The sequence below is a fragment of the Apium graveolens genome, chromosome 4 (genome assembly GCF_009905375.1).
Source record: "Apium graveolens cultivar Ventura chromosome 4, ASM990537v1, whole genome shotgun sequence".
NCBI classification, from domain to species: Eukaryota; Viridiplantae; Streptophyta; class Magnoliopsida; order Apiales; family Apiaceae; genus Apium; species Apium graveolens.
This window is the reverse complement of record NC_133650.1, coordinates 161,591,643-161,610,455: the sequence shown is the minus strand read 5'-3', so window position 1 is coordinate 161,610,455 and position 18,813 is coordinate 161,591,643. Positions and strand designations below refer to the sequence as shown.

General features: G+C 33.6%; 2 protein-coding genes across 7 annotated transcripts; one reads left to right on the top strand and one right to left on the bottom strand.

Moving 5' to 3' along the window:
• Positions 1 to 1,069: 1,069 nt before the first annotated feature.
• LOC141720407 (protein MLN51 homolog) lies at positions 1,070 to 9,226 on the top strand. 2 transcript variants are annotated; one of them, XM_074522803.1, is made up of 11 exons: positions 1,070 to 1,729; positions 3,253 to 3,355; positions 3,449 to 3,717; positions 3,811 to 4,613; positions 4,795 to 4,903; positions 5,244 to 5,369; positions 7,667 to 7,722; positions 7,808 to 7,853; positions 7,958 to 8,154; positions 8,709 to 8,794; positions 8,877 to 9,226. In XM_074522803.1, exons 1-9 carry the CDS (start codon positions 1,209 to 1,211, stop codon positions 7,983 to 7,985), a joined length of 2,061 nt encoding a protein of 686 aa, XP_074378904.1. In that variant the 5' UTR covers positions 1,070 to 1,208; the 3' UTR covers positions 7,986 to 8,154; positions 8,709 to 8,794; positions 8,877 to 9,226. The 2 variants fall into 2 exon arrangements, with proteins under 2 accessions (XP_074378904.1, XP_074378905.1); XM_074522804.1 differs by lacking the exon at positions 8,709 to 8,794.
• Positions 9,227 to 9,741: 515 nt separating this feature from the next.
• Positions 9,742 to 15,703, bottom strand: LOC141720406 (uncharacterized). 5 transcript variants are annotated; one of them, XM_074522801.1, is made up of 5 exons: positions 15,577 to 15,703; positions 13,549 to 14,493; positions 12,180 to 12,943; positions 10,952 to 11,008; positions 9,742 to 10,363 (listed from the first exon to the last, which is right to left on the bottom strand). In XM_074522801.1, the coding sequence occupies exons 2-5, from the start codon at positions 14,483 to 14,485 to the stop codon at positions 10,118 to 10,120; spliced, it is 2,004 nt and encodes a 667-aa protein (XP_074378902.1). In that variant the 5' UTR covers positions 14,486 to 14,493; positions 15,577 to 15,703; the 3' UTR covers positions 9,742 to 10,117. The 5 variants fall into 5 exon arrangements, with proteins under 5 accessions (XP_074378902.1, XP_074378900.1, XP_074378901.1 ...); XM_074522799.1 differs by having other exon boundaries at positions 15,379 to 15,658; XM_074522800.1 differs by having other exon boundaries at positions 15,412 to 15,658.
• Positions 15,704 to 18,813: the final 3,110 nt, after the last annotated feature.

Below are 18,813 nucleotides of genomic sequence, written 5' to 3'. Positions count from 1 at the left end.
AAATGGTTGGCTAAAATGATATAAAATAGTAATTATGTAAAATTTATCGAACATGTTAGCCCATTTACTCCCGTTGAGTTGAATATAATGATTGACTATATTTTAAAAAATAGTACATTTTTATCATTTTAAGTAATTATAATATAATGCATAATTTCGATATGTTAAGTAGATTATGTTAGTTCCGGGGCCGATGCCGGTTATATTATAATTATTTTTCTTAAAAATATTTTGAAATAGCTTAATTTGAATAATATATATTAATTCAATATTTTTGTTACATACTAATGAGAATAGAATAAAATATAAACATAAAAACTTAAAAAATGATATTACACAAAGTACAAATAATGATTATCAACTTTTTATTAAATACAAAAAATATAATAATTAATATTTGTGTAACTAAAATTATTTTTGAATAAGATAATATTACTGAAGAAAATTAAACTATTAAAAATTATTAATTTAAGAATATAAAAATGAGAAAGAAAGAGAATGAGAAACGGTAAGAGAGAGAATTAGTGAAGATAATAAATGAAAGAGAGAAAAAAAGATTTAAGGTAAATTAAATGAGGAAGGAATTGTTAGTGGGAGATGACATCGGTAAAATTAATAAGAATTTGACACATAAGATTTGATGATGTAGGCACTTAACTGTACTTTATTTATTTTAGTATAATGTAGATTTAACTACAGGTTTATACATGTTCCATAAATATAGCCAATATATGGATGTTGACTAAAATTTTAGCTAACAGGAATGAGTGGATTAATTTTTTACACAATCTTTATAATATTTATATATAATATCTTTGACACATTTTTAGCTAAGGAAAAAATTCAAAATTAACTGAGTTCGATAAAATGTAATTAATAATTTAAAATGTAGGAAAAAATCCAACATGACCCGTGTACTCATTTATTTCTCAAAAGTCTGCAGATCTCGATCCAGTTAAAATTAAAGGATTTTTCAAAGCCCGATTTAAAATCGGCCCAATAGACTTTTGTGCGTATAAAATAGGTAACGTCAACATATTAATTTTATTTTCTTTTTTATTTATGATAATGGAGATATATCTATATATAATTCTCTCGTGTTCCTAATCCAGAACTAAACCATCTAGGGTTCTTCTCTCTGATCAATTAATTTAAAGCTTTAACTTCACTTTCTCGCTCTAGAAACTAGGGTTTGTTATTATAGCTTGATGGCGAGTGTTGTTGAAGATGAATTGGAGTACGAGAGTGATCCGGAGGACTCTAAGATGTCGTTGATTGCTCGTCGGAGAGAAGCGAGTGACGATGAGGACGAAGAAGATGGGAGAGATTTGGGAGAGATCGGAGAGAGAGTGGAGAGAGATGGGAGAGATTTGAGAGAGAGGGAGAGAGATGGGAGAGAGATGAGAGAGAGAGTGGAGAGAGTGTCGGAGAGTGAATCTGAAGGTGCTGTGGAGGAGTATGATGATGAGAGTGATGAGTTTGATGAAGAGGAGGTGGAGAGAGATGAGGAGGTGGAAGTGGAGGAGAGAGAGAGTGAGGTCAAGGTTGTTGGAGGTGTGGAAGACGGCGGTGAGGAGTTTTCGGGGGAGAAAGGGGAGGAGGTTGTTGGTGAGGAGAAGATTGAGAAGAAGGAGAATGAGCCGTTTGCTGTGCCGACTGCTGGTGCTTTTTATATGCATGATGATCGGTTTCGTGATGGGTCTGGTGGTCGTGGTGGCGGTCGACATAGGTATTGTTTAGGAATTTAGTTGTGAATTGTGATGATATATAGGGTTTTGTTAAATGTATGTATATAGAATTTGATGCATGCTTTTGTTTTTATGGTGATATTGCTATAGCTGGATTTAGGTATACATTTAGTAACTAAATGTTTATATTTAGTGAAAATTGTTTAGGATACGTTTGATCTTTTGTTTTAGAAGTCCTGCAGGAATAGTAATAATAACCTAGATTCGGTTTAATTGCCTTATCTATATGGAGACTGTTGACTAACACAAAGTAGTAGGTGTCTATGAATAATGGGATTTCAACCTAGTTCATGGGAATGAGATTCTTATGCAATTTTCGGTTGTGACGTCGATTCTATTGGATTCTTCTTGTTAATTACCCTATTTTTATGGAGATTGTTGACTAACATAAACTCATAGGTGCTGGCTGGACGGGGTTTCAATCTGGTTAACGGGATAGAGATTCTTATACAATTTTGTGTTGAAATTTCATTTCCATTAACTAGGTTGAATACCATGATTTAAACAGTTTTTTTAGTATATATTGAACAACGACTTTTTTGCCTTGTATATAAACTGACACCATTTTTACCTCGTTTAATGACTAAGAAACATAATGGTAGCTGATATTTAACAATTTTTATAAGAGGTGGACCTTTAGACCAAATGTGGTGGACTTAGACTTGGGAATACAATAGATTCTTAGGTGCCCTAATTTGTAAATACGACTAGCTTATTTAATGTTTGGAGCGGAGAACTTTAATTTCCATATAAAGTATAAAATGGAGAATTCAGTGCACGGCGAATCGAGATGTGGACTCTCATTAATATGTTTCCTGATATATTTACATACAGTATGGTAGATGGTAGTAGCTGCCTATGTTAATGTAACCAATTAGAATTTTTATAGTAGTTCCATTAAAACTTGGGATCAAGGCATTAGATAGTTGTAATTTTTGTTTATTCTCAACTGTTTGTTACTCCCTCGGTCCCACTGGATTCTTTACATTACTTTTTGGCACGTTTTTCAATACTCGTTTAAAGTATAATTCCATTATATTTTTAAATTTTTTTTTCTGAATAAAAGTTTTATGTTTAAACTTTTATTCAATTTTTTTTTAAAACATTATGAAACTATACTTTATAGAAGTCTCGAAATACATGCAAATAGTGAACGTAAACATCACAGTGGGACGGAGGGAGTATCTAATAGGGTTTTAATTTTGTATTCTCAACTGTTTATTATCTAATAGGGTTGCTTTAAGCTTTGACTCTTTCCTTCAGACTGTAACTTTGAAACAACCAAGGAAATTATTTATTATTTAGTTAATTCCTTGGTATTTTGCATCTATTACATTTGAGGATGTCGTAGCGGATTCCTATCTTTGATTTACCTATAATTATTTTATGCAAAGGCTTTTGTGTCAGAATGTTGGTGATGTTATGCAATATAGTTGTATTCAAGTTGTTTTACATATAATGTTACTGCTGGTCTGGATTTTGATTTGTTTCACATGTTTGTTAGGCGGAACCTTGGTGGAAGAAATTTGTGGGAATCAAAGGATGATAGAAAATGGGGACATGACAAGTTCGAGGAGATGAGTACTCAAGAAAGGCACTATGGAGAGGTGAGTGGTGGTGTTGTCTTCCTTCTTAACATATGTTTAGAGATTAGAAGATTTGTATTACAATGTTCTAAGATACTCTGTGTATTTTCACAGGGCAGAAAGGCATCTAGAGGGCGTAATCGTGGCCGTGGAAAAATCCAAGGAGAAGAACGTGGCTATGCACGAGGTAGCAGGCCTAAAACTTTTAACAATAGCAATCAGAACAATGCGCCCAACAACCAGAACAGTCGGCTGCAGAGCAATTCCCCCAAGAATGTGAACAGTGCACCCAAGAACCCGAACAATGTGCCTAAGGGTGTGAGAGGTAGAGGCCCTAGAAGATATCAATCTTATTGGAATGAGGTTCCAATACAAAATAAACAGTGAGTAGAAATGTTTGAACATTTTTCATTTCATTTGTGATTCATTGTCCATTGAGATATTATTATAACTTGTGTTTTTTTCTAACTTAATAGACATGGGAAGTCAGTGGAAAGAGGTCACTATGCTACTTCTGCAAAAGTATCAGAACGCCCATTGACTGTAGAATCTGACCAAATTTCAGCCAAAAGACATTTGTCCTCCAGCCTAAATTCTGCCTCTCCTCCATTTTATCCCTCAGCTTCATCGAAGAAAGAAAACAGTGCGGCACAGAAAAGGGATGGTCCAGCTGCACCACTCCACCAGAACCTGCAGTCATCTGTTACAGATGAGAGCTTTTCCAGGTCTGCAGAGAAGAATTTAGCTGATGTTGTTGGTATGAACAAGCTCTACATTAACAATCCAGCCCCCACACACACCGGGAAGCCATTCACTAGCTCACAATTGCAGGTCCCGGTATCCTCATGGACTAATTCTTCACAATATCCTCATTCAAGAGTTCAAGGCCGAGTTCAAACTCCTATGGAGAAGATGGCTTATCAGTCAACTCCTCAAAATCAAGTTAACAGAGTCTCTAATTCATCTCAACATCGTACTGGCTCGCAAGCTCCTACTCAAACACGCCAGGGTTCCATTCAAACTTCTGGGCGTCAGTTAGGACAGAGGAACCAAGCTTCCTTGTCACCAGATTCAGCTCTCGCAACTAATTCATTTGAATTTAGAGAAACCAAATTTCCTCAGGAATCAACGAAATCAAATATTGGTAAAGGAAAGAGTGTTGAAGGTAACGGAAGGGGCTCTTTTTCCTACGGTGGGGCTCAGGTTATTGGAGGTTCTGGAGGTTTGGCCAGCAGCCATGGAGATGGTAACTTTTCTGGAATGCCGACTTTCTTACCAGGTTGTACTGCTTCTGAAATAAAGTTTTTGATTATTTGTTAGTAGAATGGAGTCAGCAATAGTACTTGTCTTGGTAGACATATCATTCTAAACTAAATTTAGTAATCCCTAGATTCTTTTATATATACTAGTGCTTAATATGTTTTACTAAACTCTCTTATCTTTTTGGGAATGAATTGCAGTTATGCAATTCGGTGGTCAACATCCTGGTGGAATTGGGGTTCCTGCTGTTGGTATGGCATTTCCGGGATATGTGAATAATCCCGGGTCCGGGAATTCTGAGATGACATGGTATTTTTACAAGCAGAGTTAGACACTTATGTTTAAATTTGTAGATGTAACTACTATGTTAAGAATCAAACAGATAGTTGATTTTGCCATTGCTACATCTTCTTATTTAATATTTGGTCAGATGAGTCGTGAAATTGCATTAAATTAATCATATCATGCAAGTCAAAGCAAATTATGAATCTGAAATTTATCTTATCAGTTCATGAAAATTATTAGCTTCCCCACAGCTAATTATTACTTTTATCATCATTCACATTCAATTTTGATGTTCTATATCTCACTCTCTGGGTTCATAATTATTTATGGAGCAGTTTCTTATATTATTATTCGTGACATGCAGGCTTCCAGTTTTGGCAGGGCCTGCAGGAGCTTTAGGCGCATCATATAATTCCCCCTATCTTTCTGTTGATGGTACCTATCATTCTCGTCCTTCTGGCCAAGTATCTTCTCTGGCTGGTGCTTCAAGGTTGGTAGAGTGTTTAATTTTTAACTGTGTAATCTTAAAATTTCCATACTACTTGCTTTTCTTTTTTATAATTAAAAAATTGTGATCTATGTGCACAATTGGTTGGAAAACAAGTAAACAAGCAATGTAGATAGAATCTAGTTAACTGGTGAGTAGAGAATAAACAGCAAAGAACGAACCTTATGAACCTGAGTTGGTATCTAAGGGTAGGAATACATTTAGCAGGAGCACAGTTCCTACTTCCTTGTGTCACCTAAATATGCCCTCTGTTCTTAAACACTCATTACTGTGATTTGTTTTTACTTTTTTTGTCTTCTCTGCTGGAAAGCAGGGGTGCGGCTCTACCCCCACGTACTGCGCACTAGATAGATACGTTCCGGTGCGGGGGTGCGCGGCGGTGCGGCTGCATACGTACGGGGTGCGCCACCCGGCGTGTCCCCATATTTTACTGACTCGATTCGCTGGGGGTGCGGGAAGGGGATGCGGGAAGGGCAGAGACAGTAATTTTTTTTGTTGACTTACACTTACCGGAGCCTTAATTTGAGGTTTGAGATGATTGAAGTTTAAGAGGAGAAATAATTGAGCTCTAACACCGCCGTCTCTTCACCGTCGAATCTGTTCTCTTCATCTTCGTCTTGTTCGAGTCAATACGTGTCAATTGATTTGGGCCTTTGTGGTAGTCTGTGTGTATGTATATATGGGCTGTGTGTATCGTGTATGTATATATGGGCCGGGTTTCTGTTGTTTGACTGTTTGAAAGTTAATATGACTTGGCCTGATGGGGTAATTGACTACTTGAATTATTTTATTTTATTTTACTTTTTTTAATACTTGTTTCTTTATTTACTTACTGTTGTTATCATTAGTTATTTGTTATGTGCCAGAGAGTATATAAAAAATTTACAAATTTATATTTATTTTAGTGCTTTGTTTATTTAATATGCAACTCTTGAATTATATAATATATACCAATAAAATATAATATTATATAAAAATATATTTTAATATTTTAATATTTGCCGTATCCCGCCGCACCCGAATCCCCATATTTTAAATTTGCCGAATTTCCGTATCCCTGCACCGCGTATCCCCGCACCCGCACCCATGCTTCCTAGCTTCTCTGAAGTCTGATACACCGTGCTTATGTAGTTTCCTTTCCGGTAAGCCCCTGCTTTCAAATTGAGTACCACAGTACCACAGTACCACTGCACCAATGTTGTAGAAATTGCATTAAGTGTGAGGCGGCGGAAGCGATGGTACCAACTTGATGTTAACATTAGTTGGTTATAATGGGTATTGTATGAATTAATCAATCAAAAGGAGGTGTTTGATAGGAAATACTTTTGAAGAGGTGAGCTTTAAGAATAAAGTCTATTGTATGGATATGGACCGAAAGCATTTGTGAAAAAGCTTTTGAGGTTTGAGAGATGAGGGTCTGACTTAAAGGTGTTGCCCTTCCGCCTTCACGGAGATGTCTGCAATTATTTGTGAAAAAAGATGCCTTGATAAATTAAGATTTAGAAAAATTACCGCTCTCTTCAGTTTTAGTGGGAAATTTTATTATAAGTCGGTTATCTGTTTTTGGATAAATTTGTAGATAACAGAAGTAAGATATCAGCTGTTAAAATGATATGGAAGAAAGCCGGAAAGAGTATAACAATTTATGATTAGGGTTTTATCCCCCTTTGGTTTTGCGGGCTTGACCTATTTGAATATTTAACAAATCATCTTATTTTAAACAGAGTTGAACAGTTTAATGTAGCAATTTTAATAACAAAAAGATATTAGAAAAACTTTTTATTGAATAATTGTCTAATCACTTAACTGATAAACTATATAGTATTTAATACACATTCTAGTACTCTGAGGCTTTGGTCCGTTTTGCATATTCTTATAACATTATTGAGTACTATGTGAATATTGTATTGAAGAGGGTTAGTGCCAAATTTAATTCTACATTGAAGTTTTGTTTGTTTCTGGCCCAAAATTTAATTGAGTTTGATAATGTTAACATATGAGGAATAATATCCAGAAAATCTTATTTTAATGGTGTGGAATTGTGGATCCTATTTACTTTTAAGGGTATCATTTGTGTTGTGTCGTCCAGCAAATGGCGAGTTTATAATTTGTGCCAGATTTTAGAAAAAGTTAATGTAGTCCACTTATACTTTGTATATCACAGCTAGACTTCATTGGACCAGAATTTGATCAATAATCTTTTTTTTGTTACAATGTCAATTTGTTCTGGATCATCTCTGATCACTCTGTATAATTTTTTTTTCAATATTATTCTGCAGCAAAGAAAACAATGTGAACAAGACTTCTAATGGTTTGATTCCTTCTGAGAAACAAGGTATCAATAAATTTAGATCCATCGTAAATTGTCAATGGGATTGCCTTTAAGTAGTATGATTATCTTATTATTCATTCCTCTGCAGAGATTGTAACTGACGAGTTTGGTCCAAGACAAAACAAACCTCGAAGGCAAGTCATTCTTGTTGCATTTCCTACCTAGATTTTAGCTATTTCCAGTATACATTTTCCCTTTCTGGTTATCTAATTTGGCATTGCCACTTGATATTCTACAGATATACAGAGATGAAGTTTGACCAGTGAAGGACATGAGTAGTTTGAAGGTGGAAGCTTTTCAAATGGTCACAATTAACTATTGCTTCTGTTCCTGTTGTGGATGGTGGTACTGTGTGTTCCAGGCCTTCGTTCTGGCCCTTTGTGATTCAGCATCTCTGGATTACTTTGGGCTGCTTTACTTCTCATGATAACATAGGTAATTACAGAAAAGGGCGTCAAATGATGTTTTTTCCTTTCTGGCATTATTTTAATTATGCTTGACAGTTGACACAAAGAATCTACATTTAGGTTGCAATTTTTTTTTTTAAAATGTTTTCTGATCTTGTACACTAATAGGCTTTCTTTGTGTGGGCTGTTTCTGTTTCACAAACACTCTGTCTTGTGCTTAAGGTATTATACAAATTTTAGATTGTTACAGACAAAAGTTTGTTTCAAGTAGTAGTGTACGAAGTACAACAATTTGGTATTTGGACTGTTGGTATTTAGGTATGATGTGAACTACTTATGTATGTCAGTATTGTAGTCTGAGCCTGCTGTTATATTTGGACCCTATGAACAGCCCAGTAATTTTTCGGAATGGGGGATGCCCGCTGAAAACAAATTTTTATATATTGTTGCATTAATTTTTTAGTTTGTGATGGATGCATTTTTAAACTTATAAGGAACCCCAGATGGACCTAAAGTCTCACTTATCTTGGGTGTTTATCCAGAAATCTTTGATATTAATAATTTTCTGATATATGTTTGTAGTATGTATATATACCTGCTCATGCTGTGGTCACCCGAGAGAAAACAATAGCAGTTTGACGGGTGGCAGTTCTTTATTCAAATATGCGGTAGGGAAATGCGTCTGAAATCTTTATTCTTGTAACATACCAGGTGTTGTCGAAAACTTTTGACACTTGCTATAAATTTCAGGTTTCTTGTGGCTTGGTTTTTCTATTATTGAAGTTTGTCAAACTCAGTACTGGCTTCTTCAATTACTAAATGGAAAGCATGGCAAAGGGAAACTCTATATTGTGCAGCAGCTGGTTCTTTTAGGGATATTTAAAGTTTTTATTTATTTTTTATTTTTTCGGTAGAAGTGGCACATGGATTAAATTTAGTTGGTTTACTTTTCCGTTTGGTTCTATATTCAGTACCCAAATAGTTTGGAGTTGGTGCATTTCTTGCGAATCCTTTCTCTATATATATCTTGAATGTTTGTAGAGGTATGTTATTTAAAACGAATATGTTGGACGTTTAATAAGTTGTGTAATTTTCTTTCAGTTGCTGTTCCGAGTATTTTATTATTTTCTATTATTCTGGCTACATTAAGCAAGGCATCTTGTGTCTGATGTTTCTGGTTATAGTTTTCCCGGTTTATAGCTAAACGCTTTGGTATGACCTTGAGCTTATAAGCTTAGACCTTCAACTCTGTTCATATTTTCTGCAGCATAATATTTGCCTCTTGGGTGTTCAAACCTGCTTAATATACTACAGCATAATTGACTATACTTTTTAGTCAGTTTAATCAGGAATGTCACATTATAACCAACTTGTATTTTTTTCAGGGCTTGTTTTAAAAAAATCCAGCTAGTCTGGAGCTTAATGAACATGCATCTCTCGTTTTCTTGAAAGAGTGTAATTGTTAAAAAAATGTTGAGTGTAGTTGATTTAATTAATAATGTTTTATCATTTTAATTTCTTATACAGTGTAAAAATAATATCAAGTCAACAAAAGATTGGTGAAGTTGTAATAATTTCTTGAAGTCTACACCCTTGTGCCTCAGAAGATTATTTATATGTTTCAGCACTCACATTTTGGATGGTACAAATCTTATTTGATCAAAGATCTATCTCGGTTGGTGTTTGTGAAAATTGGATCTATGAAATATAAAGTCCAACACAGTATCAGAAACTTCAGACTGATAGAGGCAGATTATTTGACGCTCATGAAAAGTATATGTACAGAGAAAGAAAATGTTCATCTCATTTGCTGCAATCCACGCTACAAGAAGTAGCCAGAACTATTGAGCAGTCTGAAATATCGGGATACGCGATTTTGGGAAAAATACCAACTGGGTAGCTGGTAGAGATGCCTTGGGATTTTGGGTTGATGTAGCTTATAAATTTCTAGCCTAAAAAGAATGAAGTATAAATGTGGCTGAATGCTGATGTTACTTTATTCTCAAGGTCTTGAACAGAACTTGTGCTAGCATCTTGTACATGTGCTTCTTCAAGTACATCTTCTCTACCTTCTGTCTTCCTCTGATTCCCATCTCCTGCCTTGCAGAGGGATTTCGAAGCAGATACTGAAGATTTTTGGAGAGAATGCGAGACCCACGACGCCCCAGAGGATGAAGCAGACCAGTTAAATTGTGTTCAACGATCTCCTTTGTGCCTCCAGCATCTGTACCAAGCACCTGCATAAAGGGCGAATGTGAATCACAGCTTGTTATTCTTATACTTTTCACAGCTCCTTTATTAGTTCTTTAATTATTTGGCATAGTAAAAAGTCTCTAGAGTCTGATGATTAACAAATTAATAATTTTTTTCATTGTTAAATAGTTCATAACCTCGCTTCGGCGTTTACCACAGAATGAAGGAAAACGAGTACTAGCTTTTAGGACCATACTACTTCTTACTAACAAATATATTATATAACAATGCTGATATATAACCTTCTCTCAGTTGCAATATTGAGTTGGAACATTAATTCAGAAACATGCTCATGCTGTAGACAAGTGACAGCAACCTCCTCAATCTCATTATACCATTGTTAAGACTTGCAAAAGGCAGCAAGTATAAATGTGAACATATATACATTGAGATTGAAGTTTAAAATTATATATGAAAAACAGGTGGTACCATCATTTTCAAAAACCTAACGCTTGCATAATCTAATACAAGCCAATGACATTCATAAAATATAGACCAACTAAAAACTAGGACATGGATGAATCATATCAAAAATTAATAAAAGAATAAAAGAAAAGGAAACACGTATATACCGGAAGACCAAATGCCATAGCCTCAATTGTCACTCTTCCAAATGTCTCTCCTAGTCCCTGTATGCAGATTAAAAACTATTTAGATTTAAATGAAATATACACGAGTCATTAGATGAAACAGAAAACAAGGCTGAAATAAATTACATAGATTAGAAAAAGGATAGGAATTTCAGGTCAATAATGACTACAGAAAAATTTCCAAGCAATATTTGAAAAGTATAACCTTAATATTTTTATTTTCAACTTGGCTGTGTCACTCAACATCAGTGCCTACGTTTTAACTTGGGAATTAAGTTACCAACATGTTCAGACTTTGTGCCATTTGAAGGGGAAGACTGCCATATCATTTGCAGATGCCCGTACAGTTCGGTATATATAAGTTGAAATATGTCTCAAGCCAAGCACAACTTAAACAACCAAGTAACAGAACCCCTTTCGTCATTTCCCCACAACCTACTCTCGAGTGATTAGCCAGCTAATATAGAATCAAATTAGCATGTGACTGAAGCCCCCCTCTCCTGCAAGTACTCTCTGCACATCTGTGATAGGCTAATCATAATATCTCCCTACAGATAGCTCTTAAAGTTTTCTTTACATTTCAAGCTCTTTATGAACCTACACTAGTTCTTGCACCCAATGTGTCCATAGCTTTGAGGCCTGGTTAGAGTGAAAGGTCAGTAATCAATTTGGGTCCCAAGGACTTACTACTATTAACCGGATGTGTTAAAATTATCTCTTAACAGTGAGGAATAAACTGAAGCGAAAAGCTCTAAATAATTAGCACGAGAAAATATTGAACACCACATTATGAAGTTATGTAACAAACTTCAACAACAGATGCTGTAAATGTTAACCTGTAGCAATGTACTTCACAGGGAAATCTTCTTAGTATGAGTCGTCATGTATGAAGATATAATTTCCAAATAAATTGATACTTGATAATGGAATTATACTTCACTAGCTCTGTTATAGAAATCGGCCGATTTTTCAAAAATCGCCGATAAATCGCTCAAAAATCGGTCAAAAATATTTGTCCGATTTGACCGATTTCCGATAAATCGCTGATAAATCATCCGATTTTTTAAAAATCGTCCGATAAATCGCAAATCGGTGCCTCAACCGAATAAGTCCAATTTCCGAAATTTGTAACACTCTTCACTAGCCAAAAGCATCTGCGCTAATAGCAATTAAAAGATTTGTACAGTTTAAAATTCTAAAAGAAATTCACCTGAGAATTTATAACATATACATCTGCAGCTGCATAAAGAGAGGCAACACGTGTAGTTGCTGAAGTCCAGAGTACTGATTTTGCTAAGTTTGGTTGATGAGATAAAAATTTGAGTATTGCTTTCACATACCGCACTTTATTGCTCTTAGATCCAACTGAACCAATCAGGATCTTCAGATTCACTCCCTTCTTTTGTACACTGTCAGAAAACAGTTTCCTCGTATTGGCAGTATTGCCCCCACGATAGGTATCAGAGTCATTCACCGACTGATAATATTCATCCTTCTCAGCTAAACCATCATAAGAAACATCGTTAAGGAATGGTTTTTGTTCAATCATGTAACGTGCTGATTCAAGAAGCAAGAAATGGCCTTTTCCAGGATTAATACTGCTTAATGACATTACAAGCATATCATCATCAGTCAATCCCATCTCTTCTCTGACTGACTTTCGCATTATCTGTCTTCTATCTAGCATATTCTCCATGCTAAAAGCTGGAGTATTTAGTGAACAAGGAATTCCTGCTACAAAAGCCAGCTCATCATTAACAGAAAGGGTAACTAGTGCAGGCCGCAAAATCAACTTAATATTTTCTTCTTCACACCAAGCAAGCCATTGCTTAGACTGCAATTTGGAAAGAAAAATCAGCATTCTCACACGGCCAAGTACACTTTTTGAACGATCAAAGTACTCACGCCTGTTTTCCATTATCCACCAAACAATTTGCCGTGAAGCAGAAGCAGGGGAATGGTCAAGATATTTCTCTGAATCCACAATCAAAAGAGTGGTCACTAAAATATAAATTGATATCAACAATGAATAAAGAAGCGTTATGCTATGCAATACATTAATCAAATTGAGAGACAGTACTAGGACAGGTAAGAAAAAAACAAACCAGGTTCTACATAAATTATCAACTAAAATGTATATAATTTTAATAATAAATACCAGTCCACAATTTCATCTGGAGCATACTTATAGACTTCCCTTCTCCGCATGTGCATCCAGCTCATAAAAAACTTTTATTGTAATAATAATAAGTTTTTTGATATTACTTGGCTCATAATTTCTGTTTGCATCAAATTTTTGGAGATTAAAAGTATTCAGGCGATTTTATGCCAAGATCAAAGAGTTACTCAAAAAGCTTCAAAGATCGACGCGGCTTTACACCTAATTATAGAACAGGGCAAGAACTCCACATGCTCTTTTTTAGAAAAGAGATCCAGATATTATAATAAATTACAATTTGAATGGCATGTGTTGTTAGCTATTGGGTAATAAATTATATGAGATAATTTCACAGAAGAAGTACAATCTTGGAATGAATCTTTCATAAAAGTTCATGGATAAACTATGGCAAAAAACTTACCTATCCATGATGCACAGACTGCCGATCCTGCAACGACGAGATCTGCCTTCAGCGCTTTTCTGAAGCTAATTTTTTCTTTATCCTCTACAATTTTAATCCGTCTTTTAGCAAGCTCAGGCATCAAACCACCCTTTTTGCTAAGAACTACAGCAGAAACTGTTGCGCCACAGCTAAGAAGCTCGGTTGCCAATTCCAACATTGAAAGAGGAGCTCCAGTCATAGAAAGCTCATGAAATATCAAAACAAACTTCTTGGACCAAACAAGACGTTGAAATTCACTCCTCCTGTCACAGGTTCCTGACCGCTTTTCAGGACTCCACTCTAAAATACTATCTTCTAAAGAGCCAAAGGGACCAACAAGAAGCCCGTAAGACGAGTTGCTCAAAGGAATGTCTTCCTCCTGCACTTCTTGCACCTCCTGCGCCTCTTTATTATCATTTTCTGTATGCAGAGGTGCCACTTTCTTCCCAAGAGCCCCCCTACGTGAATTACGTCTAGGTCTCTTGCTCCTCTTCTTCAAAAGCACAGTTGGATGAGATGAGGCATCTTTCTCCTTCTTTGTCAAAACCACGTCCATCTTTACTGCATTAGCATTATTTCTACCAATCTCAGATTTTGCTAACAAAGTATATTCATCTACAATCAGGCCTCGGCGATGAACATGTTCAGATTCAAGATCTTCATCACTATTCAAACTCACATTACCAAAAATCCCTTCCTCGTTGTCCCCATGAGCCCACCTTGACTGGACATAAAATCCACCATAAGCCCAAAGTGTAATCAAAAGCAGCCACAGCACAATCCGATTGCTCCGAAACCAGTTAGTACCAAAGGCACTATTAGTCCGACCTTCCTTTCCTGGTGTTCGGCTAGAGCTAATTTTCCGAAACGAAGGAGAATTTTTAGGACTTGATCTTCCTGATAATGAAGACTTCATCTGTTTCCCTAGATTTCAAGTAAATCACTCAAATTCACATCCTCCATGACAACCACAAACAACATTATACTTACCTAACCTATGTTATAAAAAATCAATATATACTCCAAAAATCATCCAATAGAACACTCGAATGCACTTAAATGCTTTTTGTATACATTCAAAATCTACAAGATAACGAAACCATGTGCACGCTAAAAACAGTAAATTCACAGTTGACTATCACTAATTCGGAAAGTTCACTATTACTAACAACTTATCTAATAAAAGCTATAGATTCTCAATCAGAATTATCGAATCTAATAAAACCTATAGATTCTCAATCAGGATCATAAATACAGCTCAATTTAACGAATAATTACACCGAAGATTCACAACCAGAGTTATCAAATCTAACAAAACCTATAGATTCTCAATCCGGATTATAAACACGGTTCAATTTAACGAATAATTACACCCTAGATTCTCAACCAGAATTATCGAATCAAACAAAACCTATAGATTCTCAATCCGGATTATAAACACGACTCAATTTAACGAATAATCACACCGTAGATTCTCAACCAGAATTATCGAATCTAACAAAACCTATAGATTCTCAATCAGGATCATAAACACGGCTCAATTTAACGAATAATTACACCGAGATAGAACAAGAGCAAATTGAACTGAATGTCGCGTAATTCAAGAAATCAGATTCATTCAAGTACCGAAACAATCAAATTTCACATAATTCAATCCAATACAGAGCTATAGGAGAACATTATGTAATCAATTAAACTGAAGCATAAGTATTGAATTGTTTATAGTCATTATTCAACAGATTATCATCGAAATGCTTCGAAAAATCGAAAGAGCAACTACGAGACTGAAATTAAACTATAGTGTAGTACAATTGATAAGTTGAGTAGCGATTGATATTGTACAAGTGTATCGATTCTTTGTACTTGTTTAGTTAGATCGCCATAGGTAAGATGATGCTAGTTGCAGTAAGATGAGAGAGAGAGGTGGGATGAGAGAGAGAGAGAGGGAAAGAGAGAGATAGCGCGAGAAATATTAGAGAGAGAGAGAGAGAGAGAGCTGTAACTAACAAGTCGACGGAGAGGATTTGACAGAGAGCGGAGAGAGAACACGAGCCGTGTTCAGCTGGTTTTAACTATTTTCATTTTTGGCGGGGTAAAATAGCTAATTCATGATTAGTGTTAACTTCCCTTGTTTTCCTGTATTATACAAGTCCCACGGGCTACTTAGTGGCGGTTTGGGAAATCTTAAAATAAGTAACTTATGACTTAAAATGATTAAGTGCGAAATAAGTGATAAGTTGATAAATACTTATAAGTTCTATAAGTGTTTGGATAAATTTACTTATAAGTCAGAAGTTTTTTTACTTAAATAAATTAAAACAAATAATTATTAACTACAATTATCTTAGTTCATGAATCTTAAATTAGAAAATATTTAAAAATTTATATTTTAAAATCAAAACTTTAGAAAAAAGTGAAAAAATGAAAATAAGTTGGAAAAAAATACGTCACTGCCAACTTTCAACTTATCAGCTTATAAGTTGTAAATTCAGCTTATAAGTTGGGTCGACAAACACTCGTCGATAAGTTGTTACGGGCTCATAAGTGGCTTATAAGTAAGTTGCCAAACAGGCCCTTAATTATAACTAGCTTAAATCCCGTATGCACTGATTGCACAAATTTTTTTTAATATTATATAATTTTTTAAAAACTTTTTGAATTCAATTTTAAATTTTGTTCATTTAAAATTTTAAATGATATGACTTCATAATAATTATATTAGTAAACGTATATGTTCATAACTTTATAGAACATTTAAACTTTTATTTAAAGTGATAGCATTGGTAAGGAGGGAAATGTTATTATAACGGAATTATTATTTTATTGAGGGTAAAAATATAATGTCTTCGTTATGTTGGTACCTTAAAAAATATTATTTTAGCATGTTGATTACTTAATTGATTAAAAGATATTTGAAAAAGACAATATTATTGATTGAACGATATAGTTTTATTGATAATTCTATGTGTATTTTAAAAAAATAATATTTATGTTTTAATTAAAATTTATATAGGATACGAATTATACTTAATCTAATATTAATTTGATTTATCTCGGATCGGTGGTTTATATTATTTTATTTCAGCCTGATGCTCAATACACCGACAAAATCAAACTAATTACTTTTAGTTTAATTTTAATTTTTTTAAGTGTGGATCAATAAGATAATTTTGTTTTAGACTGAATAATTAGTATCTATTATTTATTTATTTTTGGTCGAATTGTATTTTTATTTTAGTTTTTTGTTAATCTTAGTCAATTGTATAATATATTTTTTTTATCCTGAATAAATAAAATATATTATTTTGTTTATCCAAGTTCAGTTGTATAATTTTTTTAGGAGGACTTTTAGTATTATTATTTTATGTTAACCCGATTCACATGACATATCAACTAAATCTTTATAATTATATTTAGTTTGCTTATTAATTTAGCCTGAAGTAACAAATTAGAGTAATATAGAATTAAAATATAAATTGGTAAAAGAAGTTGAATTTAATATAAATTATAATGATATAGAGTTCGATATAAAATATAATTGAAATTGGTAAAATAATAGAGGAAGTTGACTTCAATATCAAGGATAATTAGAATTGATCCACCCAATAATTGGAATTGAAATAATTAAATAAGTAATTTCACCAAGTAACGACCGACCGACTACCAAACTTTTAATGTTTCGTTTATTATAATATAGTATATATTAGGTCACATGACCTTAATATTTAATAAAAAAATTGATTAAATAATGTTCTAGTAATGTCTTTTTTTTGAAGAACAATAGATTTAATTCAATAATAAAAAACCATACGGCATCTACATAAATGATCGAGTTGAACAAACATAAAATGGATCAAATCGCTGGTCTTCGTGCAGAGACCACCAAGCGATATGTTGAAGAAGATATATTTACATATACCTGTTTTATTACAATCCCAACGCGTTTGAGCTATCAACCATAAATGTAACCCAGTATAAACCATCATCACTAAATCAGATCCAGCACTCACAATAAATTAGAGAAACAAACACACTCTCACCAAGGAGAGAAAAATAAACCGGAAATATAAATAAAAAATTCAGATCTGAAAAAATTAAACTTAAAAAGAGATAATCATTTTTGCCTCAATTCAGCCTCAAATCCAATATATTTCGCTTGAATTTAAGATAAAAGAAAATCCAAACTCTGACAATTAGATCTAAAAACAAACTAAACAGATAAAAATTATTCTCTGAAAAGAAAGATTATCAACAAATTTGGGGCTTTCCACCGGATAAACTGACGGAAGCCCGTTAAAAGGATGATAATTTTTGAGATAAGGTAGGTTTTCAGAGTAGGCTAGGGTTTTGAGTTAATCTCTTAGTAATGCCTTATATCAATAGGACAATTTTTTCGAATCTTATTTTTAAGGCATCTTTATCATTGTCCCAACTTGTATTTTATAATAAATTATTATCAATACTCTATTTATCTATTTTTATTATTATAAATATATATAATAGAGCAACTAGGTGATTAGTTGAGACAATCTATTCATTTGAAATTATCGAATTACCCCTCATTTATATATATAAATAAGTATCAAGTTTAATATCATATATTAATGACGTCTAGCGCATTAATTATTAATAAAAAATATATTTATTACAACTTCATTATTATATATTAACAACTGAGATTATTAATCACAATACAAGTTTATATCAAATTAACTATCATATTACTCATTTTTTTATATTTAACATTCAAATACACTACATATATATAACACATTTATACATATATTAAAAATAATAATAATGTATTTATATTTAAAGTACGGTTGTTATGCAGGACTACTAAAACCATAATTACTAAGTAGTATCAAAATAATATTTACATTTTATACTTTGATGCACTGATATACCTTCTTCATTTTAAAATAAACAGACTTACACATAACGTGTTAACAACTTCAATTAGCTTACTCTCATAATTAATGGAAAAGACAACTAGACATCTACTATCATGAGTACTACAACACACGAAATTAAGACAACTAAGACAAATAAATTCAATTTCTTCTTAATTGATTAAAATGAATTTAGCAGTTACCATAAATATTGCAAACCCAACATAAAAAATTTAGATAACTTACACAAGTTAAATTGATTTCTACTCAATCCATCAACACGAATAAATATTCATTCTCAATAGCAGCAATTGTAAAATTCAAAATTCAAAATACTTCTAAGTACATTTTT